At 37.2% G+C, this 25,543-nt stretch overlaps 1 protein-coding gene across 1 annotated transcript in view; it reads right to left on the minus strand.

The window, feature by feature from the left end:
* Positions 1-360: 360 nt before the first annotated feature.
* FBXL17 (F-box and leucine rich repeat protein 17) overlaps positions 361-25,543 on the minus strand; it is a 289,747-nt gene continuing 264,564 nt past the window's right edge. The window contains exons 9-10 of the mRNA XM_085305322.1: positions 17,861-18,003; positions 361-2,635 (exon numbers count right to left, since the gene is read on the minus strand). Coding sequence (XP_085161448.1) covers positions 2,498-2,635; positions 17,861-18,003 — 281 coding nt within the window. The 3' untranslated portion in view covers positions 361-2,497. The remainder of the gene's footprint in view (positions 2,636-17,860; positions 18,004-25,543) is intronic.

Below are 25,543 nucleotides of genomic sequence, written 5' to 3' on the forward strand. Positions count from 1 at the left end.
ACTCGTATTTATTTTTATTTACTTATTTATTTTTAAGGTTGGAAAGTCTCTCTGGAGGTCATGTGGCCCAGCACAACACTGACAACAGGGCCAGCTTGGATCTGGTTGCTCAGAACAGTGTCCAGATGAGTTCGGCACCTTCGAGGACGCAGACTCCAGTCTCTCAGCTAGCAGAGCCTAAATACAGTTAAGCAGCGCAGAGAAACAGAAGACACCACTCTTTTCTTCTTTCTTTTATTGCAACCCATTGCAAGGTCATAGGTTTCACGGAAAAATAGAAACTTACAAATTGTGTGAATCGTTCCAATGCACTCGTAAAAAGACATCAAATGAAGAATGACTAAGATTCTGCACTATATCTGCAATATAATCAATTGGCTTTATTCTGAAAATATTGTTGCCATTTTGGAGTAGATAAAAAGCCCAGCATTGTACATGTTCACATGTATTTACGGTATTTCAAGCAAAAACTTTACCATATGTATTTCCAGAGAAATTTGTTCATCCTCATTTTGAAAAGTCTAATAAGAAAACATTCACCATCATCACTGGAATTACTGTAAGCTGATGTTTCTGTTGTCAAGAATTACGCTATTGAAATCAACATACAGTCCAATAAATTTATACAGGCATACTAAACATTTCCCAGGTTATGTTGCACCAGACCTTCCAGATTAGTAAAACATTTTGACAATAATGGCAACGCTTCCGCTGAAGCTTGAGCATTTCATATTTTGGATTAAAACACTGTAACCTTTATAAAGCAAATATCCAGTGTAACACACCTCAAAAACATTCGCAACCAAATGGTAATACTCTAAAGGTTAGAGTAACTTCAAACCAAAGCTGCAATGTCTGTAATTTCACTATCCATCTGTCAAATTTAACTCCTAAGAATGTGATGTGACACGGAGAAAATCAAACTTTTTATGTATTTAATCTGGCTATTTTCCTGCATACACCATATTGCAAATCAGTTTTCTGTTAAAAAGAAAAAGAAACAATACTGCTATTAAGGTAGCCAAAAAAGTTGAGGAACAAATATGAAAATCAGTACAATGCATAGGATGCATAATTTAGAGGATGTAAGTACTATTCTTCATCCTGAGAAATTGCTTCCAGAGTTAGCCAGTTAGCCCCTGATCCTACAAAACGATACCTCTGCTTGGAGTCATTTTTAGATGCCCTTTTTGAGGTCAGCACTCCTTGCATCGAGAGATCTGTTCTAAAATAATCATCACACATGAAACCRAACTCTTCCTGACTTCTGAATTTCACAATTCAGCAACATAACAGCATAGCCAGAGGAGATCATTAAAAAAAAAAAAAAAAAAGTAAAGTAAGTTTTTCAGCAAGATATTTAAATATTGTCTGCTAACTTATTTCTGACAGCTGATGTCTTCAATTCAGCATCTGACTTTACGAAGTGGGAAGCGGTTATCAGTGTTAAGTTAAAGGTAAAAGCACTGTTAACTCACCTATTACAAAAATGGCAAGGTGCAAAGATTTAGAAATCTGTACAGCATCTCCTATAGGACCATTTTAACAAAACAAAATGAAACAAGAAATCACTTCTGCAGTTCAGTAATAGAAAAGAAGATTGTCCATTAAATATCCATTCCATCATTATCATCATTTACTAAGATTTCCATTCAAAATAATAATTTGCGTAATTATCAAAACGTTTATAAGAAAATCACAATTCTTTGCAGATTCTCTTATTACTGTGCATCTTAAAGCTCCTGGGGTAGCTTTAGCCTAGGTAAATAATAAGCGTCGAGCTGAGCTCCCAGATTCAGCACAGGCCTAACTGCTCAATTACACTGCTGCTAGCACGGAGTTACCATGTACAAATCGAAGGAAACGCACATGACCAAGGCAAAGGAAAGGAAACAGAAGAAAACAAGCTTAATATCTTCTATAATTTCAAGCTATCCATAGAACTAGTAGGAATCCACTTCAAGAAGTCTGCCAAAGGCTTTTATATCTTTTATGCAAACAAAGATACGATGCATTTCTGAAGTTTTGCTTCAGTATTAGTATGGTTGTACAGTACATCAAAGTCAGTGTATAGCTGTTTCCACTTCACTGTAACCTGTGTAAACTCACAATTATATTGCATCATATGAAAGGTTGTGAACCCTCTTCTTTATCTTTGGGGGCCTGCAGATTTTTAGAACAACGATTGAATATTCCGGATAGTTGCAAGTATCTGACTACATCACAGTCCAGTTTCTCTCCCATAGTTTCCAAGAGAGAAGAAACATAACATTTTCATCATTAAAAATGAGACAAAAATTTGTTTTAAAAATAAAAAAAAAAAAATAAGGAGACTTATTTTGGAATAAGTGATTTCTCAATATATATTTTGTAGAAAATAAAACACGGATAAAAAGAAAGTTTAAAATATTCCCACAACATTGTACAAATAAAATCTGCAGTCCCCATTAGATCTACCGAGCGCAGCAGTGCAGAACTGCCACAGCGGCACAGGAGGTTAAGAGGCAGTGGACATATTGGGTGTCCAGCCCATCTGATAAGCCCGCTCCAACGTCCTCTTGCAATCCTGTAGTACAGTACTGAAGGTTATATGCGGATACTGCTGCACTAGCTGCTCCACCGTGGCTTCATTCACCTGCAATCAAAGAGGAGAATTCGTGACGGACAAAAAGGCTGAATAAATGATCGGGTTTCAGACTCCCGGGAGGACCTGCAGGACCAGGCTCTCCGCTGACAGTACAGGTCTGTGTGCATTTCTGACRCAGCAAAGGAGCAAACAGCAATGCCCTCTTACGAGGGCGGAAAAAAACAGCAAGAAAAGCCCCCAAAACTCCCATACAGCTCAATCTTATTTCTAAAGGGAAAAGTCTTATGTAATGCATCCTGTAAAAGCTGGTGTTTCATTATTTGAAATGGAAAGCAGAAAGGAAAGACAAATAAATAGCCTCCCTTTTAAAATAATTTTGTTTAAAAAATTGCAACAATGTTTAACAATTAAACCATAGTAATTCCATGCTCTTCTATGCTGGCCACCCACAGAGCCCAAACTCTAATTATTCAAAGTTAAACCATCTTTTTTTAGCAGGACACTGTCTCTGCTATTATTTCTCTGCCTTGAAATATAGTTCAAACTCCCTCAAGCAGACAGGCTTGAAACATAAGACTTTCTTGGATTTGGAAAAATGAAAATAATTACATTTATGCTTATTATTAATGTCATGATTATACTTTCACACACATTAAGCAGCAACTCCACAGCCTTATCAAAATGAACCTGCACTGTATGGTAGCTATCAATGTGACTACCATGATAAAAGAAAAAAAATATATACAAGGAGAAAAGAAGATAAACAATTCTATACTGCAGATACATCAACAGCATTTCCAAAGGTTAGAAGTTCAACATGTCTTTGCATGCATCACAGGTAGAAGTTTTATATTTTAGCTGTTTGGTGCGAGGCTAACACTGCACTAAGGGGTTTGTGGGCAGAAATGGTGGGATCAATAATTAAACCATGCAAGCTTGTCAGGTCAGGATGGCCCTCCGAAATCTTAGACATCAAAGGTAGCACCTTTATTCTTGATTAGACAAGGCAATCAGACAAGCCTAATTAAGCCTAACACCTTTACAATTGCAGTGCTGTGAGGGGATTAATTTGTCAATTATTTTTAAGCTGATTGCAGTTCATATCACAGAAGCAGACAGCTTCCTTCATCCTTTAGATAAATAAAAGATTAACCTAAGAACCATAACTTTTTAGGTAGCTTTCTTTGAAATCTTTGCTGAACACTTGGATGTTTTTAAATGCATCGATATTGCATTTAAATGCTGAAGAACCTAGATCAGTAGGATGTAAGACTGATATAACTGGTTGCCTTTTTCACTCCCCAGAGTCCCACTTCACGGCCAAAAGTAAAAAAATAAATGTTTACTATCATTACAACGATCCATCTGGGAATAACATTTTAAAGCACAGTGACCACAAGATCTAATAATATTTTTGTCCTTAAAAGATATCAAGGAGTGCATCCTTCTAAACAGTGATTGCATCCAATGACAGGGATAAATGAAAGGTTTAATATCCAGTTCTTCTACTTTGATAATAGAAACACTCAGTCTTCATTGGAAGTTTCATCGAGCTGAGACAGACTTGGATAGAAAACTGGTTTAACCTCCCCTCAAAGCACACATTGTACACTTTTGGCAAATAACTACGTTATAGTAACATCTTCCAGTGCCGAAAAACAAGAAGTGACTTTTAATAAATCAAAATGAAGTCAGAGATACCATAAATCCTCCAAAATATTTGATATTTATAGCTGAACACATACTTTCAAACTGTCAGCAACGCTTCATAGAAACATTGGTTGAGAGGGAAGAATCCTCGAAACAGTATTTGTTACTTTTTGCCTATTCAAAAACYTTCTCTTTAAAATTTCTGGCACAGAGCGCCACAGCAGACTCTATCAGGTTTCCATTTTCACCTTATGCTCTCAAGTACTAATTCTAAATCACCAGAATTATAAACCTACTACCTTTACCCACAACGATGTCTCCTTAGGTTTATCTCTGCCAGAACGAAGATGTTTACCATGGACAGCTGCTCATTTTGCCCTTCCTAAATGGGAAACTAAAGAAGCAATATTGCTTATCTACTAAATACCTGTAGATATTAATCATGGAGAGAGAATATTACACCTTAACACACACCTGTTTTGCTTCTCTTGCTCGACAGCATGGATATTAGCATTTGACATTGTACCTAATTGTACAATACCATAAGCAGATTTTCTATCACAGGAAACAAGCTTGGAGAGTACGGCAAATTTTTTATACGGAGGTTGTTCAAACATGGTAAGAGAAGAAAYGATCAGAGGAGGCCATGGATTCTTCGTGTCCTAGCGTCTTTGACCCAAGACTGAACACATATATGTGCAAGCAACAGTGGAGCTAGATACAAGTTAACATATTTAATATAAGGCTAATTTATGCAAAATAGCATGGCTCACGATACTCAAAGACAGATTAGATGCTACAATAGTCTCTCTTGGTCTTAAAAGTCTATGAAGAGATCTGTGGAAAAACATTAAGCATTAACCACTTGTCCAAAGTTTTTCGATACAGTTATTACCACTTGCAATAATATTTAATAAAATTATTACTAATTACTATTATTACCTTACTAAACAAGAGAAGTTTTGGGGTTTTTTTTTTTTTTTGGGGGGGTTTTTTTTCTTTTTTTTTTTTTGTATGGAGTGCCAAATAGAATAACCGGGTTACTAACAAGTTTATAGGTGACACAGAAATACGATCACTTGGGACAGCATGACGTTGAAAGCAATACAAACATACAGTTTGTAGGTAAAATTAGAAGCCAGAGGAAAGGACACAGTGAAGCAAGTGGACAAACAGTGAATAGTGAGAAATTATGCTGGATATACAAATTCAAATTTAGATTATGCAGAAGCAGAGGAAAAAAATGATCCTATCTGGCAGTTGGACAACCTATATGAATTCCAAGATGAGAGAAAAAAAATATGAAATGTTAAACCATAAATGATTCCCTACCAAAATAACCTGAAAGCTTCTTTTACCATCGGGAAAGTCCATCCAAAAACTAAAACAGAGAAAAATTTTCAGTATTTTAAACTTTCTKTAGTATTGGACTAAAACTAAACTTGAAAGGCAGGAAAATAGAGAAGTCAAGAAAATTTCAGTACTCTGTTAATGAATAAGATAAATAATGTCTACAGCAACTCCCCTGGTACCCTTGCCATCAGTTCCCCTAATTGTAGGATTAAGATGCAAAGTAGTCTGATATCTAAACCATTAGAACATGAGCTTCTGTCTCTTTGTCTGGTTGGTGATAAAACAAAAGCATTGAATGCCATTCCCAAAATAAATTCATTACATAATCAGAACAATTTTCCTTTCTGAGCTTGAACAGTCCTGTTCAATGAATAAAAAATAAAAATCTTTATATCTTAATATTCTTTAAAATATTGTATTTTCCTTCCACAGAACTTCCATTAATCTTCATMTTTTGAGTTGTCAGAAAGAAGACTACTGGCTGAAGATAAGCTAGCTAGATTAGATAATACGTAATCAATCATTTGAATTTGAATAGCCCCTTCAATTATGGTTTTAACACAGAATGAAAGAATGCAGTTCTCACCATTAAGAATCTAAATAGGTTTGCATAATCTTGGTCATTAAACAGAAGTAGTAAAACAACAACGAAAATCAGTTTGAAACTTGGTTTTCTTGCAGAAATAAAAAAAAAAATTACTCCAGGMCAAAGAGAAGATTCGTTTTATGCAACTATCATAAAAGTAAAGGAAAAGATGGGTTACAGAACCATAGCAGGAGAAATTGATGTCATCTCATTTTAACTGAGCTACCTACAATGCAGAAGTCCTGATTTTGAATCCTGACATATGAACACACGTTCCCCATTTCCCAGGATAGTATACTGGACTTTGTGACAAACGTTTCCTGGGATGGGTCCTCCTTAATTTCTTCTGATGGTGTAGTGTGGTTGTGCAGACAACATTTAAATACAAATACTATCTGCACTAGATAAGAAAGCTACTTTCTTATGTGACAATTAGGAATTCATCTGGGAAAGAGGAATAYGAACACCCACCTAGTCCATGTGAAATAGAACACCACCAACAGAATAGATGTGGAAGAGCTTCTTGGTGGCGCACACTAATCTCAYTCTAATAGGTACATGGGTCAAACACTGGGGAAAATGGGAGATCCATGTTCAAAATTCTTTCTCCCCTTTAGATTAAGTGATCTGCCTACAACAAGAAAGGTGAAGAAAACCCCTCCAGTCTAAAAATATTTTTCCCATAAGAAAGTGGCAAGTATGATCAGCTGAAACTATAGTTTTCAGTCAGTATGCTATTCATTCAGGTTTTTGATCTTATATTGCTGGATTTACTGATCTAGTATGACTGCCAGTATTTAGCAGTTTAGTAAGCTGCTGGCAACTGCTGCGGAGCTCCAAGAGTACATTTACACCATCCTCCTTGAGTTGTCACGGAAAATCCAAAAGGCAAATATAAAAAAGAACTTGATAACTTTCAGGTTTTGCTTTTAAATGTGCCATGTCATTTGGCAGACATCCAGTGATAATTTCAGTACTATTTTCTTTTATTTCCAGCTTCTAAATTAAAGAGTTTCTAAAGATATGAAACTGTTCCACAGGGAATTCCTTAGGAGTAATGTCTATTTTTCTTTACCTATTGCTTTCATTATGTTCCCCACATAGATCTTATTACGTTCAAAGGACTCAAGTGTTCCTAATCCTGTCAAGATAAATTAGAGTTTTCAATTGAAACCGTCAGTGGAATTACAGATTTCTTTTTAATGAGCTTGATGTCCTAAACAGGACTTTCCTAGTTGCTTTTAGCCAATGTGCCTTTAGTTGATATGATGTCCAAAAGCTCTTCTCTTGGATCAGAATACTAAAGGGCAAATAAAGATGCTTTAACCGAGAGAACTCTTTTACTGTATTACTAAGAAGAGCTATAAGTCTGCCTACCGATCTCAAAAGCTCCTCCTGGAGGTATATCAACCACAGAAGGAAGTTCTGATCCTAAAACTACTAAAATGTATCAAGAATGTCTGTTTTGTCCCACTTAGAGCAACACTGAAAAGGGAGAGTAAAGTCACCACCTGAACTGCAAGTTTCATGTCACCTATGTTCACTCACGTTGAGTGAAGAGGTATTCACCCTTAATCTGGAAGGTACCCATTTTTCTGCCAATAGACTGTTTTCTATTAAAAGACTAGAAATATTCATATATACAGTTGTGCACCATAACTAGGACTGGATTTTAATAAACTTCATGATCTGCATCAATATTCCAAGTCAATAATTGACAGGAATGAGTGTGATTCAGCTTAACAAAAAATAATATATCCARATCACATGCAAAAAGAAAAAAAAAGATTACTCTCTTCACAAAACACTTCTGAAAAGATTACGAGTGCAAAGATACAGTATTAGAACTCAGGAAAACTAACTTGTACTCCTTAATTGTTCATAAAATTATAAAAGGATGGACTATTGGAACTATTTCTGCATAATATCAGCTTGCAACAGGCATGTGGTTAGCTGATTTTGGAGAGTGCTGACTTCACGTGCGCTCGCCTTCTGCCTGCAATCTCTCTACCCAATAGAGCCTCACTGCAAGTCACATGGAGAATACAGATTAAATGCATCTTCAGTCATATAATTTTACTGGCTATTCATTAATCAAAAGCAACAAATCTGTAATAGAATCAGTCTACAGTATTTGTACAAAAAGGTATTAACAGTATGAAGAACAGTTAGCTTAATTTTAGGAATTAAGTCCTTGTAAATAATTTTAGGGGCATGTTAACAAGTGAGAAGTAACACTGATGCCAAAAGATTTTCAAAGCTGCTGTACAGATGTTGTTTGTTAATAAAGGCCAACATGGCACAAATATGATCATTACATTTCTGAACAAGAATACTCACAAAACCAATCTTGCACAAAAAAACCCTGCAAACTGATTGGATCCAAAAAGGTTTTCTTAATATGCTACTGAAAATTTACTTACGCAGCAGTACTGCAACATCAGGGCACTGACGTTCTGTGCATTATTCTGTCTCAGTATACATAGGGTAGTATTACACAGAAGCCCAATTTGCATGTAATGGATGAAGAAAAGAATCCAAAGTCATTACGTGAACCCATAATCGTGGATTTCAGATATATTCTATTTTCCAATTTTTCTAGCATAACAATAAAATCCAAAATACACAAACTTAGAGTCATTAAGTAAATTCATATACACTCTCTCTCCTCTTCTCTAAGCAAATGTTTGCTTCCTCAAGTCAATGTCTTATAAAAAGTGTACTTAATAACAAATGTTTGACGTTTTTTCCACTAATAGTTGAATGAATTATACTCTCAGGTGGCCCAATTATAACTGTTGCCTGTAGCCATAACAAAATTAAAGATTTCTGGAATCATTTGTGTGAAGTGCACTTGATCAGCTAAGGCAGACATATTCCACAGGGCATAAGTGACTTGCCTCGTGCCCAGGGGCAGAACCTTTGTTTAGGACTTTAATAAAATAACTACACTACCTATATTAGCAGAGCATCCTATAGTCCAAATAAAGTCCCTTACTATTTGAACAAAGAACATATTTTGGTTTAATGGATGACATTATTTTAAAAAAAAAAATGCACACAGGACTGTCTATGTGGACTCAAAATGAAATTGTCAAGTACAGCCTTTTTCCCAAATATTGACGTACTACTGTTATCATGACATTCAACAACTTAATTGTGTACTGGAAAGATCTTAGTACTTTTTCTCCCACTTAAATTTGGGAAGGGGAAGAAGAGGGGTGGCTAAGCAGAAATATATGTTATTTTTTGGACGGTGTAAAGGGAAATAAATGGAATACCCGAATCTTGCAATATTCGATGGCAGCACTTCTGGGCGGCTTTCAGAAAACGCAACAAGGCTGCCCGCGGTGCAGACTCCCTTTAAGTTCTTTGCTTAAACCTCAGCGGAAAGGTACAAGCCTGGAGGGATGAAAGATTTTGTTGTGGTTGTTTACACAGGTGAACGTTACTGCCTCGAACTGCCAGKCCCCGCACGGCCGCTGCCGTCTCGGAGAGGAAAGCATTACTGCAGGCTAACAAAATCCATTTCAGGTCTCTGCGAGTTTGCGTCGTTTTTTGCAAGAGCCAGTGTCTCAGGGCTTGCTGTGCTAATCATTACTGCCAACACAGTATCGAGCACTAAAGTCCTGTAAGTGATAAAGATTTTCATTCTCAGTTCTCCTTGCTTATTATTAAATCAGGGAAACAACTCTAAAGGAGTCTTCTGGGCTGCCTGGCGGCTTTGCTAATTCTGCTCATTTCAATCAATCAAACTTCTTCCAGACCCAACCTGCACAACACTTCTGGGTAAAAATATTACCAGTATTCATAATTATTTCAAATTAATGATGAAAGTCTGTGTGTTGCTTTGTCCTTATTTATAAAAAAAAAAAANTTTTTTTTTTAATTATAATGATATTCTTTCAGATTACTTTCTGCATGTAGAATTAAGTTTTGAATATTTTCCTTCCTATTCTGCCAGGTTAACAATAATTTGAACACATTATTGCAACACTTGTCAAAACAAGGACCTGTAAAATTAACAGAGAAATCAATCTCAGAAAATTTCTTTCTGACAAAAATAATTAGAAGTTCCTGGGGACAATGCTTCTAAAAATGTTCTTTTTATCATAAAAAATGCTGACTATGTCAAATTGCATTTTCCCTTAAAAGTTGGCCTTATCCTAATTTTGAACCATTGATTAGCAGTTGAGAGCCCATCTCTTATTACAGTAAGACATGGCCAGGTGGTTATTTTTAATAACAAGAGCAGACTCATTAACTCAAGAGACTATCTTTAGCCTACTGTCATCTATTGCTAAACAACTCAGCCCAGAAGATAAAAGTGTTTTGGTGAAGTAACTGTTAAACTAGAAGTACAAAAAAGTTCAGTTTGTATAAAGAATCCTTTTTTGTGTTTTAGCAGATGCTTTCGTTCATACACTTAATGGGTCTGTTATTTCCATTAGCTAGGGAGAAAAAAAAAAGTATTGTTCTGTCTTTTAAAAATGTATTGAAAACCAAAGTGAAACAAATGCTATTTTTCTTTTGTTGCAGGTTAGCAAGGATAACTGTAATTTCTTTCTAACAGGATTCACAGATTTTATGAATCTAAAGTCTTCATTATTCATACAGAGACATATCAATTGCAGCTTCTACATTATATATATATTACTTCAAAAAATACAGAGAATCCTTTTAAATATACAGCGATGTCACTTGAACAAATTACAGTGATTTAGAGAAAATAAGTGCTTTAGATTTTTTTTTTTAAGGGAAGAAGGATTGGATTTTTCAGTCTTCAATATCACAAAGCCATAATTTCAAATCTCAAAATGAGCCCCTTAAAAACTAAAAGAAGAATGAGCAGCAATTTGTCAGCATTTCTGATCAGGCTAACGTTTGTTAGCATTTTCTGAAGATGGAAAGCAAATTGCTGTGATAATTATATTAAAGCAAGCCATGGCTTTGCATTCTTAGTGTTCTACTGTTGATTAAGAATAATTTGGCTGGAAAAAAATGTTTGAAATTTAAAGACATACTTCTGGAGCCTAAGATCTTATCTCTCTTCTTTTCACTTACAAACTATCTGTGTAAATTAAAACTGATTGAGGATGAAGGATAAAAATGTTTCCAGCCACACTTACTAATAAAGTGGAAAACTCTTTTTGCCCCGAGTTAATAAGTTTTTTTACAGGCTGGCATTTCCACATTCGCGACAGTAGCTGCAGCCCAGTCACGCTAATGATTTGTAGTTTGAGTGAAATAAATACTTACAAGTGCTTCTAAAATAGATTATGTGGAAGGATAAAATGATAAATTATTGAAAGTCTATGGATTTTCTAAACATCTTATTCTTGAGATGCAAATCCTTTCTTATCTGACTTTTTTTTTATTTTTTATTTTTAAGGGTCATCTATCTCCCTCCTTCTCTGTGGGAATAGGAAAGAGTTTGTCTCTTGTCAGTTGTACTGACCAGCAATTTCTGTACTCTGAAATCCCAATAAAACTATAATAGAAAGTGCTTCCTACAGCTGATCTATTCTCTGGAATAAGTTACAGATTTAAGCATTATTTTCATGGAAAGCAACCTGTATTTCTCAAACAACAAAAGAAGCAAGGAATAAAGACTGCAATTTATTAACTGCCAACTTTATCAAATTCACTTCATTTCATTCACTCATAACTGGGAATACTGAATTTTGCAGGTCTGTGCTTTTCAGTGCAATTTTTCTGAGCGCTTCCCCCTAGAACGCCTGCTGCCTTTCAGCGGCWGCACTGATGAAAACCACCGCAAAGAGCGCCACGGCTATCGGGAAGGGATGCAGAACTGTGAAAATCCGCGTGAGAAAAGTTGCTAACGCCACCAGAAGATTATTCTGACACATCGTTCACCCAGTCAAAATGTCAGCCAGAAAAACGAACCAAGTTTTTAGCCACTATTTCGTAGGTGATATCCAGCCTTTTTCGACAAAGGTGAAGAGTTCAGRCTGCCGTTATTTAATGCTCTCTGGGATGTTGTGAAGTGCAATAAAGAAGTGCTACAAAAACATCTTTAAAATGAGTTCTCGCAATAAATAGCATAGAGAACGTTGCCCTCTTTCTCGGATTTATTTCATAAAAATGACATGTGAAATATTCATAAATATTTCAGACCTAATTACTCAAGGAATTACGATAGACAAACACAACTGAGATCGAATTAGGAGCACGAAYGCACAGAAACGCGTTCAGAAAAGGAAGCCTGAAACACACAGATTTGAATCCGTGAACCTTACACGGGTACAATTTTACGCCTTTAGGACGTAAGCAAGGTTCGTAGCAATCGAGCTGTGCCCTGAGCGCAGCCCCGCGACTTCAGCGACGGCCCTGGGCTCCCCTCGCTGTYGCTGGGGAGCTATCGCTATCGCTCCGCAACGGGCTTTCGGGCGACTGCAGAGCAGCGCGGCTGCTTCGCACCGCCACGCGCTCGTGCCGAGTCCCAGGCAGGACCCCGGCTCCGCGCGGGGTGATCGGGAGCTCCTGGGTCTGCTGCGCTGCAGCTGGACCTCGCAGGTGCGAAACCTCCTCGGGGACTGTACGCACGGCTAATCCATACCGCAACGCCAGAATGCACCAAAAAATAAAATAAAATAAAATAAAATAAAATAAATAAAGCCGTGCCTTTATGCCTTTTCCCACCATGAAACAAACACTGGAATGTCCTATTTAGGCCTTAAGCAACTACTAATAAAACCAGTTCCCACTATTACTGCTTGCAAAAGAAATGGAGAATCAAAACTGCAACGTTCACTTTTCACGAAACACCGAAGTCGCACAGTCCCAAGAAGTCAGTTCGGTGCCTGCACGCCTGCGTGCGTACGTACGCACCAGTACCCGCGCCCGGCACATGCTGCACGTGCAGGGAGAGGTGTGCCACAGAGCTCCACGTCCCGACGGGGAAACTGCAGCGCGTCCTAACAGACCAAGCTCCTTCAGGGATGTAGCTGTGGCTTGTGCACTGCCACCCACAGYCATGGTACCTTGAAGGAGATCAGAGGGGAAAAGTGCCTGGTTGCTTCTGAGTATGCGCTGATGTTTACTGTTAGGCAACTGGGGAATTTTATTGTCCAAAATCTAGGTACTTAAAAATATTTAGGTGTCTGTCTTCCGCCTGGACACCAAACTACCTTTGAAGGTTTGGATCCCAGGCTCTCAGTTTATCTGTTACTGAAAATTGATGGTACTTGGCTCATTGCAGCTAGGCTGTACAACGCAGGACCCTGCAGGGCTCAGCAAGCTAGCATCACTTGAGCTACTCGTGGAAATGGAAGCACTAAGTTATACTGCACATCCATACGACTGTCTCATGAGCCTTGCTGAGTGGTGATTTCCCTTGGCAAGGGGCTGTACTTAGGTAGCTAAGCTGCTTTTAGGATCTGAGCCGGTATGTCCACACTGCCCTGCACCAATGACATCAGCTCGTCCAAAGCTCTTTCCCAGTCTCAGACACTACGGCTATGTAGTGCAGGAAAAATATGTCATAAGCCAAATTTGCCTAAATCATAGAAGTACGGGGGGAAGGAATAAATACCAGTAAATCTCTAATATTTTCACATTGCAAAGAATATTTAGATTTTGTTTACATGAGCATAAACATGTATTGTAACGCAAAAAATTGTACTAAGATAGTTCTGAAAGGCTTTAAGCATTTACCACTCTTCAAATTTACTCTTTTCTGGATTTGACTAAATAGTGATTATGATATTAAACGTTGAATTTTAAGTGTTAAAAAGCTTATCTAAAAACCTCCAACTTAAATACATGCTCTCATTATGATGATCTCATGGTGAAGTTGGCATATTTTATGAGACTTCTAAACATAATGACATTTATTTTAAGGCAAAGAACATTTTGCTGCTTTGGTGTGCATGTTAGATGGCAGGGAACATGATAAAAAGAAAGGTCATGGCAACAGCAGTTTGATGAGAAATGAATAATTCGATTATTTTCATGATGTGGATCAATAATGCTCTGCATCCACTAAAAGTCACTGCCTGGAGGCACTTAGATAATCAATGGAATAAAACAGAGCCTGCCTTTACCCAGGCTCGCACCCTCTCTGATCTTTCTTGGGAGGACCCTTGACGCCTCTAATTTATGGCAACTGCATATCAAAGAAATTCCAAAGAGACTGGGTCATAAAGAGTATTTTAGCGGTAGCCATTTGCAGCCTCCCTACATATGTTCCTTATGTAACTTTGTGTTTAAGTACCTCTCCTTCAGTGCCTCGAAAGGCATAAATGCTACCTGGAACTAGCACAACAGTCAGTGCCTTGGAAGAGGAAGGCTGGCCAGAAGGTGCAAGTCTCCTAACTCCTCATTGCAAGCAGACAATATTCCAAGAATATTCAAGAATTTCAGTCAAAGGAGCATGTAAATAAACCCTTCTGCACCACCAAAGAATTCTCTTTAATGATGTGCTGGACACTGACATTTTTAACCTAATAGAGCAGTCATTGGAAAAAATTAGTTCTGCATGATATTGGGGAGAGTTGAAGACATGATTTTGAGTAATTTCTCTGTTCTTTTGTGGTGGAAAAAGGGAGCTGGCATCATCTGGCTGACTCCTAAAAGTCAAGGATACTTAGTTCATTCTCTCTGTGGAACTATTTTTTCCATCAAAGCTTTAGAAACAAGAAAATGGTTTCCAGTGGTAGCCTTAGTACTACCGCGTTTATGTGCTTTTAGAGCACTTATTCATTTCTTATCAAGTTTTAGTCACCACACTTCGAATACACACACACGCACATGCACGCACACAGGATCAACGCTGCTTTTCTGTCTGTCTTAGAGCTTTCTCAGAATGTAATTTTTTTTCTTTTAATTCAGCTTGCTTTCACAACACAAAAGACGGTGTATAGTCTTCTGTAAAGAACTAGGAAAACATTAACCACCAATTAGAGGAATACAGACTGCRGTTCATATAGTTTAACTGATGAGGTAGTAAAACTTGTTTTCGGCATCAAGGTCATTGATTTTCTATAGCAGCTGAAGACAGAATAAAATTATTTCACTTATTAGATCTGTGTTGATTGTACAACATTAGCTAAATCCACAAAATAAATATATGTAAAATTGATCAGGTGATGCAGGGTCAGATCTAATTCCCAAGGTCAAGTAACCCTTTGAACATTCTCTAAGTACATAATCTTAGCCCAATTCAACCAGCCATACACTCTTTCCTTCTATTGGCTCCTACAAAAACACTGAAATGTAGGAGATTAATTGGAGTCAGCTTTAACAGAGTAATTCTTTCAAAGTGCTTACCCTCCCCTCGATCCGGAAAATTTCTAAAGATGAATTTGCAAAATGCTATTTCTAACTTTACAACAGAGCTAGAAATTTTTATTCACTGCCAGCTGGAAAAAAATATATAAATATATATATTTTACTGTCTTCTATAAAGTAGATGCTTTGCAAGGTAATGGTTTTGATCATGAAGTATCTTTGACTAACAAGTTGTGTTTCTGAAGGTTGTATCCAACCAGAAATTTGCAACCCGCAAGAGATGTTTCTGATAGGAAGCACAACCTGGACACTGTGGTTTGGTTCACAATGGCTGGAAAATAAACAGTCCCTGCAGGTGCATTTGCAGGTTTGATGTCAGAGACTTTGAACCTCTAGTGACACATAGCTCTTTCTGCCCTGTTCCCAGACCTCTTTCTCCCTCTGAACTGAAATATAYTTGAAAATGCAACTCTTGAAGCCCGTGTACCAGGTGACGTGGTGCTACGTTGTCTTGTCTTCTCCTCTAGWGATAAAGTGCTAAAAAGCATCCTCATCTAAGAGCTGGATGGAAATGGGTAATGGGCTGTAACTACCAATAAACAATTATGAAGGAAGGCAATCTACTGCCATCTATGCAACTTGGATGAAAGTGCTSGGAAATGCGCTAAATTCTTTTCTTTGGGGATAGGAACTTTTCCCTCATTTGCCAGGTACAAGAAGATGGACCTGCTTCGCACTCTCCCACAGGAGTCAGGGACGTAGCTGAGCGCGTAAGATTAGGTTCAGAGGAGCAGCAGATTTCCTGTTAGGTTTATAGTACCTAAAAAGTTCAATTTTCTAATAAACTAGAAYGCAGGAAGAAGGCAGCCCTCAAACATGTGGGAACAGTCCCCAAAGGACTTCTAACTTGTGCTGTACAACCTAGCGTCAGTTGTATCTGAAATGACTTAACAAAGTCACCAACTAAACCACCTCCCAGCAATCACGTTTTTCTCCTACGTGATGGGACTAAAGGGTACTGAGTTTTATGGGAAGGGGCAGAAGAGAGGACAGACATGGGAAAGAGGTATGCCATATACCCAAATGCACAAACCCCATCATCAAATTCCTGAGACTATGAACTGGAGCTCTAGATGCATTTAAGATATTCATTATCTGCAAGTCTTAAGATATATTTCAATATGCTTCAGGCTTTAAATAAACTAGAACAACACTTTATTCGTTCATATTTATACAGATGTGAGTAGTGATAGAGTACTGAAAAGGAAAAAGAAAAAGGCTGAGAGAATTTTGAGGTTAGTAAAATTCATTGTCATTCCTAACATGACACTCAAGAGCTTTAACTCAAGCTAAAATGGGAGGGAAAAGCTTCACTCTAAATATATATATATATATATGTATATATATATATATATATATATGTATATATATAGAGAGATCAGTATAGTTGCACTTCTAGTATAAATACACTCATAGAGGTAAAGAATATAAATTGTAATTGGGGCCAAAAGGCCAAAATAAGATATGAATGCATTAGTGTTTGTCTGTCTTTCCTGTGATCAATGTTCCTACTTTTCAGGCCATCCAAACTGATATTTTGACTGAGGACCTCCTGATGCGAAACTCATTGGCTTTAACACAAGCTAATCCCAGAYCTCTCTTTTTTCCCCCAAAGGCTCCTCAGCGTAAATGTTATGTAGTTAGTATGCCTACCTCTCAGCTGAGGGGTAAGTTATCACTTATATTCAGTTTCTTTCAAACTATAAAATTACAAACTAGTATTCTGTTTAACAGAAATCTTTATAGGTTATATTTAATGAAAAGAGCAAAATTAACCCAGAGGCATTMTTAGTATATTCCAAGTGGGAAAGCTATATAATAAAAAATTCAATTCTTTCTTTCTTTTTTTAAGCATTATAGTTTTATCCAAATCCTTTCCCATGTGTTTTCAAAAGTATCATATTTGAGCAAGAGCACAGACCTATAGAAAAATCTATCTGTAAGTAACATTGCAGTAGTTTCATTATGCTTGTGGTGCTTTTACTAAWAAAATAAWATAAAATAAAATAATAATAAAAAAACAACAGCAACCAAGCAGTCCGTCATTGTAATGCTAGGACATACCAATCACTTTTAGCCAAAAATAGTCAAAATCTTCAGAGGGCAGATTTTACTGGCACGAGTACCGCAGTCCAAATAGCCTATTAGTGTATTTCACAAAACTGGGTCAGCAAAATTTTTTCAATGKTCTTTTTAGTTCTTCAGATACTTCTTTAGAGAAACATGTGAACCCAATACACTAAAAAAGTTACCACAGCAGTGAATAACACACTTATTTGTAGAGGAAAATAAGTCTTCCCTTCTCTTTCTCTCTCACACACACTCCAATACTCATTCAGAAGCAGATCCCAGCTCACGCAGAAGCTGCTTACCTGATCRCATCTCATCAGTCCTAAGTATCTGAGGGACTTGCTGCTTTGTGCAATTTGGGTGGCTCCATGGTCTGTGATTTCTTTGCACCATCCAACATCCACCGTCTCTATTGTCATGCTGTATCGTCCAATAGCTATCAGAGCTGTAAAATATTAAAGACATGAGCTATGGTGGTCAGTACGGGAGATGGGTAAACTGAGTTAAATGTGTACATGAAATGATACTGAAATGAAATTCTAAGTAGCAATTTTCAAAAATTTCCTGGAAGAACAGTCTTTTATCTTTCTGATAAGTGAACCYGCATCATGTAAAACATCTCTGTTTCAGCATTCTATTGCTGTAGAGTAACTTTGTCTCTTCAAATTAGGAATACATATATGTGCATAGATACACACAGACATGTAAAAAGATATTGCCATATAATTCATCTATCAACCAAGATAAATAGATATAACCCCCACCAGTTAGCAGACATAATACATATGAATTCTTTTAATTTCTTTTTTCAGAAGGATCAGTCCATTGACAGATGAAATAACTATAGAATAAAAACAATTCATCCTCAGTCTCTAGAGAAAATAACTGATTTTACACTACTAGCACATTTTTTTCAAAGTAGTATTACAAAGACAACACAGAATAATGTCATTTTCGGTGTCAATAAAACAGAAGGTATTAGAAAACCCTGCAGGTATCTTTTGTCATATATTTTGTAACTATATTCTAAAATGGCATTTCTTTCCTATTGCTCATGCTGATGATGTAATAACAACCATACATCTTATTTTCCTGTTTTTTTTCAGGAACACTTTTCTAATAAAAATTAAGGAAAAAAACCTCAGGAGTAATTAAGGCAAAAACTGGAACCTTCGTAACAGAAAGAACATCTGGAAGATCCCTGAAAGGACTGAAGAACAGCAGAGAGGAGAAACCACGACGTATCTTAACCACTTGGGAAGACTTTGTCACAACAMGGCTAGTCTGGAATGACAAAATGGATGAAGACGACTAGCAACCTGGTTACCAGGGACTAGAACATTTTTCAGGAGATACGAGACAGGAGACCTTTAGCCAAGTTGGCATTTATTAACTGAAACGAGCAGAAGCCTCCAGCACTTAAAAGCTCAGCTTAAGAAAATAGTCCCAGGTTTCCAGGGTAGAAGCCAGCCATCTGGATGTAACCGAGGGGTATGAGGTTTACACCTCTTTACTCTAGTTACAATGCAGTTGCTGAAAAAGATGAAGTGACTTAGCCCAAATAATGCAAGTATCTACCGTCTTTAAAAGCATGATTTTTCAGCTTTTGTGGGCCTGTTCTGCTCATACTACAGAACTGTCTATAAGAAGGAAAAAAGGAGTTATGAAGGGCTGGCACCAGCTCTTGACACACCAGGTGCCAACCTTAGCTACTCAGCGTCTATCTGCGAGCTAGGAAGARAGAGAAAAACAAGCGCTCATCCGACCGCACAGTGGTTCTGCGGAGACCGGGCCAGAGAGCAGTAAGCACAGAGGACAATTTGCTAATTTATAAATATTCAGGTGGACTTGATCTGCAATCAAAATCAGCCCCAAGAGGCCAAATGCATTCTCAAAAGCTGTAAAATKTGCATTGGAACATCATTTTTTCCTTGCAGCAGTTCACCAAAAAGGGCAATGGTAATTTAATTCTGTAACTGACACAACAAACTTACGATACAATCATCTGTGTACTTTTGTTAYGGTTTGATTGATTTTTGTAGGACACTACCAACTCTGTTCTCTTCTCAATACATCCCTAGAAAACAAAACCTAATTTTGTAAATATGTACATGTATGGATAAGAGAACTTCAACTCTGTACTTCTTTTCACAGAGCTCTTTAATATCTCGTTTTTATAAAAATCATGGAAATAAAAGAGAAACTGACATATTTTGCAATAAGAAAAGTTATAGCAATTAGAGATTATAACTGTATGAAATGTTAGAGACTGCTTTAAATTAGTACAGGAATACTAAAGTTGACCATTGAATTAGAACGTTATCAATTAAACATGATCAAGTACTGTTTGTCCTCRAATATTTTTGCTAGTTTGTGTAAAGTTATAGCAATATTTTTTTTTTATTACTTAAAAAGGAAAAAAAGATCCACTCCTTTTTTTCTATTTCAGGGACTATTATAAACGGAAGAAAAACAACAGAGAATATTGTTACTGAACTGTGTAAGGTGCCATCACATCTCACAGGTGAAGAATTCTCCTTGTACAGGCATTACACAAAATTGGACATACAAGATCTGAGACCTCTCTCACATCACCTAGATTAGAGAGGAAAGTTGGGAGTGATACTGTTCAAAGACCAACAAAGGGTGCTGCTACACTGTGTGCAGAAACCCCAAGTCTAAAATATAACCTGAGAATCTAAGAAGCTGCCTGGAATTGGGGCAAAAAGACAGCTTAAAGCATGAAATTTCATGCAGGTATTTTCACATATCCATATTAAGCAAACTCAAAAAATAGGTTTCGCTTTCTTTTTCAGCTATAGTAAAACATTTCCTAACAATAAAAAACAATTTAAAACAGATGTGCAATTTGTCAGGTGAAACGTTACTCTCTYTTAGCATTTTTGGAGTAAAATTTCTAGACTAGGATTTTAATTAAATCTGTTAAGTTTTATGKTTTTTTTCTAAAATATAAAAACATTTCTCTAGCATAATGTAAAAGGGGCTTAATTGAAATTACAAAATAATTATTGAATAATAGATTTCATACTTTAAACAGCCAGTTATCAGTGCTATTTCTCTGATTAAAAGAGCACTGGGATTTAGAAATGATGAAGTTTCCATAAATGAAAGTGTATATGCAWGATATTTAGACTACATTATTAAATTACGGGTACTGGCTTACATGATATCGACAGAGTACAGTAATGATAATTTCATGAGACAGCCAGCACATTTTTGGTACAAGTATCAATACTTATTGGTACAATACAAAACGGAATTAAAATACCTCTAGATATTACATATCAATATGATACATAAAAAATGGAATGAAAAACAAAAATGCYATCTGTGAAATTTGCTTTTTTTCCTTTTTAAGTGAACACATTTTCCAGTTCAGAAGTTCAAAAATTTCCAGACAATTGCTAATCTGATGTCTTCACCTGTGTTTCACATTACTGTATTTGAAAATAATTGGCTGAAATTTCATACTGTAATTAATCTGTGTCCAATGCCAGCTATTTTTCAACYGTGCCTAGAATATATTTTAGGCTAGGGACTGCTGAAGAGGTAGTACTTTTCTTTGACAGTCTTTCCCCCAACCTCAGCACTGTGTCTATCCTATGTGTTGCTACAGAGCCCCCAGGTATCATCAGCATATATTTGATTTTCTGTTCAGCAGTATTAAATACTTGAGTATTATTTGATAAAGGAGAGCAACAGTCAAAGTTTTTTAAATTTAATTACAGATCATGCTAAAAATCAAGTAGTGTATTACAGACTGAAGACTTATATTTTGCAATGCCCTAGTAGAAAACAACTGATTTATTCTGTACTTTGCAACTTTGTCCCCCAGAGTAGCAGCCACCTTTCTGGAAAACCAAACACTTYGACATGCTGCATTCAAACATTACACTGCATTCATACATTACAACAACTCACATAACAAGCGCRCGTTTCCGAACGTGTATCATCTTAAAACACCCATACTCTCGGAAAACCTCCACGCGCACAGCTGCATCCTCGCAGCAGTACTTGGGCAAGAGAAAGATCCGCTACTCAGTCTCTGACAGCGCCCAACAGCAGAGGGCAGGGAGGTATCCRAGAGCATGTCAAAAATGCAATGTTACTCTCCCAGAACATTTTTCCCACATGCAAAAAGTTACAGCCAGGGACTCTGTGAACCTGGGCTGATGTCTCTGCACTCCCACGAGTCCATCTAGTCACCCTTGGAGTCCACAAAACCCTTTAGCCTCCACAACACTCTGCAGCGAGGAGTCTCTCAGTTTAACTACCCTCCTGTTCCTGTTCCATCTCAAACGTTTTCTGGAAATCCCCAAAGACTGCCTTAGCCAGGTCTTCCTTATGCCTTGCCAACTTCCTCAAAATACTCAGACAGAGCTGTAAAGCACAATCTCCCTTAACGAAAGCTGCGGCAACTCCTCCGTGTAGGTCACACTTATCCACGTGTCCACTAAGTTTATTCCTTATTACACTAACTTGCCTTTTACAGATGTCAGGTTCATTGGTTAATATTTTCCAGCCCTTTCCTGGAACATTTTTTGAAATACCTGTGCTACCAAAGCAGTTTTAAGCGGAAGATTACCCAGAGSGGTTAGGAGCGCAGCTATTTCACCCCCGCGTTCCTCTCGGGGTCGTGGGGACAGACAGCTCTTCCGCTTGTGCGGACTAACTGCTTTAAGCCGCAAGTTTCAGCCAGAAACACATTTGCATTGCTCAGCAGCTTTTCCTCCCCCTCTGTCGGCGCCTGCCCACGGTCACCAGAAGACAGGGCTCCTCTCAGAAAGCCAGGCAGCCCTCGAGCACCGAAACGGGCAGCAAAAGTCTCGCACRGCACGTTTGGACTCCGGGTCTGGGGAACTCTTAGCACAACCAGCAGTAAAGAAGACTCGAAGATACGTTTCATTACTAATGACAMCCAGGCTTAAAACCCAGTAACAAAACCAATACTATAGTAATAGGAAAACGCTACACACTGGAAGCAAGTAGAGACAGGCGCACGGAATCCACCACGCGTGTCAAAGCCAGCCTCCTTACGCCGCAGATCTCTCTGCCTATTTAACAATGCATCCTSTTCTTTCCACTTTTTTTTCCCCCTATACTCCTATTTTTTTCCAGCAAAAACAGATTTTCAGATTTCTTTTTTTCAGAGCCGGGTTGAGTGGAGTGGCTGTCAGCTGACGTGTGGCTCCTGTAGAGCAGGAGATAAAGTGTAATGTCCATCTCTGATTGGAATTGGAAAAATCACCTGCACAGCCTTGAGCTGTATTAAGCAAAAATGTTTTCCAGTTTCAGTGGTACTTTGTTATAGCTGAAATAGTGAAAGGACATATGCAGGACAAGATTTGTAGGCTGAGGTAGTATCTTCTAAATGACCAACTGGTAGGGCTGGGGAAAAAAAAAAAAAAAAAAAAAAAAAAAGACCAATCTTGTCCTTATGGCCCCAATGTTAGAAACAGATTTTTTAAAACTTGATTTAGTTAAACTGTTGTTCAATGGATCTACCAGACAGAAATGACTCGCTTCGGTGAAGGGGAAAGGTCTCCACTTAACTGCGTGCAAACTGTGAAACCAATGGTCGCAATGAAAACGTCATCATGGTTAACTACTCCAGGACTTAATCAGCCAGGCACTGAGTATGCCCATCTAACAAAACCAGGGGGGTTAGAGTACCATGTTTATTTTGCAGAAACTTTCTGGAAAACTATATTTAGCAGTGTATGGTCTTGAGGCTTTCCTTCTTGATTTTGCATATTTACTAAAAAAAAAAAAAAAAGGAAAAGAATAAATATTACACTAATCTGTTAAAAAATTATCAGCAAACTGCCATTTATAATTTGACCAAGTCAGGACCATTCCCAACTCTGATGTCATTACAATAGAAAATACAACATATGGTCTTTCAGTATAAACAGCTGATATTTGGCCCAACCTTATTTAAATTCAATACATTTTTGCATCTGGAAAAAAAAAAAAACAAACAGGTTTTGCATAATTTTTACAACATACAGTTGTTTGGAAGTCTAATATATTAAGCAGAATTATATCCAATTAAACAGCATTTTTACTGACATGCATCTACTACACAATAGAGAACTTCCCGAAAATCAATAAAACCTGGTTCAATGTAACTGCAAATGAACCTCTGTGAAGTAGAGTTGTGTTACTGTTTGTCTCCTATCTTCACCTAACACACTGCATAGGCAAAAGGCACTTCATTTGGTCAGCTTTTAGTGAAGGCTGAACAGAAAGTTTTGTAAAAGTTGATTATGACTCATCACCCAGGCACCATGGTATTACACATATATATGCATTTACTCAAAAAACAATCTAGCATTTCTTTATTTAGATAACAAAAAGCATCTAAACATGCAAGAATTAGAATTTAAAGTTTCTAAACTCTCTAAAGTAGAAATCAATCAGGCCACTGAGTATTACCAAGTAATAGCTTTCATATGGAACTTGCCATTATCTTTTATTTATTGTATAGCTAAAAGCTATTAAGGTGGCTATGATAACCATCTACTAAGCACTGAAGAGCTTAATGGACAAAAAATAGTGAAGAAGTTTATGAGAGAGTTAAAATGGAAATAAGCAGATGTAATAAAAAGAAAATTAACAAAGAAAACTATAGATCTAGATATTAAGAAAATGCTGTAACAGCTAGATCTAGTGGACTGTGAAATATTTTCCTTCTCCTGTTGAAAGTTCATCTACTTGAGTTATTTAACATATGAGCAGACAAAGCTCTGGTGAGACCACAAGGAACATGTACAAGACAGACAAAGACAACTTAAAAAGTTTTTTCCATCTTTCATTTATATTATTCTATTAAATAGGAAAAAAAAAAGACCAAATGACGCAGATAAGTTATAAACGCATGAAAGAAATAAAGCTATTAGCAGCCATAAAATTAGTTTGATGTTCCATTTCCAATAATTTGTGGAAATATTAATAAATCAGCCTGCAATTGGAAATGAACACTACTTGATTGTGAAATACACAGTTGAAAGAAAGATAATGTACTGCTAGCTAATTTTAATACATTACTATATTTAAGATTTAAAATTAAAACATTAACTTATGTAACTAATATCCACTATGCTATACAATAGATTAAACATTGAATGTTAACATAAAAATTGCTTCTACATGAAGAGACCTTCCTTTACAATTACCTGCTCGTGATTGTCCTTCATTTTATTTTCTACGTTTTAAGCAAAAAAAAAAAAAAAAAAAAAAAAAAAAAAAAGCGTCATGTGCGTCATACCCATAAAATCTTCTCTCCAGAAAACGTTTCATCTCATCATATGAACGCTTTTCTTGAATAAGCGGGCAGGAGAATTTGATTCCTCAGAGCACACCTTGATGCCATAACCAAGAGCTTGACGAGCTCGCCCATGCGATACGACGAGCTTGGCATACTTGAACAGGATTTGGCACCGGAGGATGATGGCTGGCTGCCACGCAAGTCACACGAGGTCTGGCAGCTCGGCTAATCCATTCTGTGCTCAGACGCACAGGGTACACATGCCTAAGCCCATATCGATCGAGTCAAAAATCATTTTACTGTTGTACCTACAGCCAGCTGCAGACACCTACAGGTTGAAAGAACTGCTGTTTGAGTTGTCTGCTACTYTGGTCATCCGGCGCAGGAGAATCATAGCTCGCAAATCACATCGTTTATGCCTTAAGTGAAAACCGTATATGTAAAACTCACTGGATGATACAGCTTTTGACAATAAACATTTCTCTTGCTCTTGTTCCGCATTTTTAAATCAATCAATGACTAAAAAAAAAAAATGTTTGTTCGTCGTCTACTGATATAAATTATGTATTAAACACAGTAGCCCATCTGCTAAGAAATAAAGGCTATCATGGGTATATCACTTCAAAATTTCATTCCGTGCTAGTTTCCCAGTCAAGAGTCCAATTCTCTTCAGGCTTTTGCTCTTCCATCTGAC

This window comes from Rhea americana, unplaced genomic scaffold, assembly GCF_003343005.1.
Source record: "Rhea americana isolate MKP2758 unplaced genomic scaffold, rheAme1 scaffold_22, whole genome shotgun sequence".
Lineage (NCBI taxonomy): Eukaryota > Metazoa > Chordata > Aves > Rheiformes > Rheidae > Rhea > Rhea americana.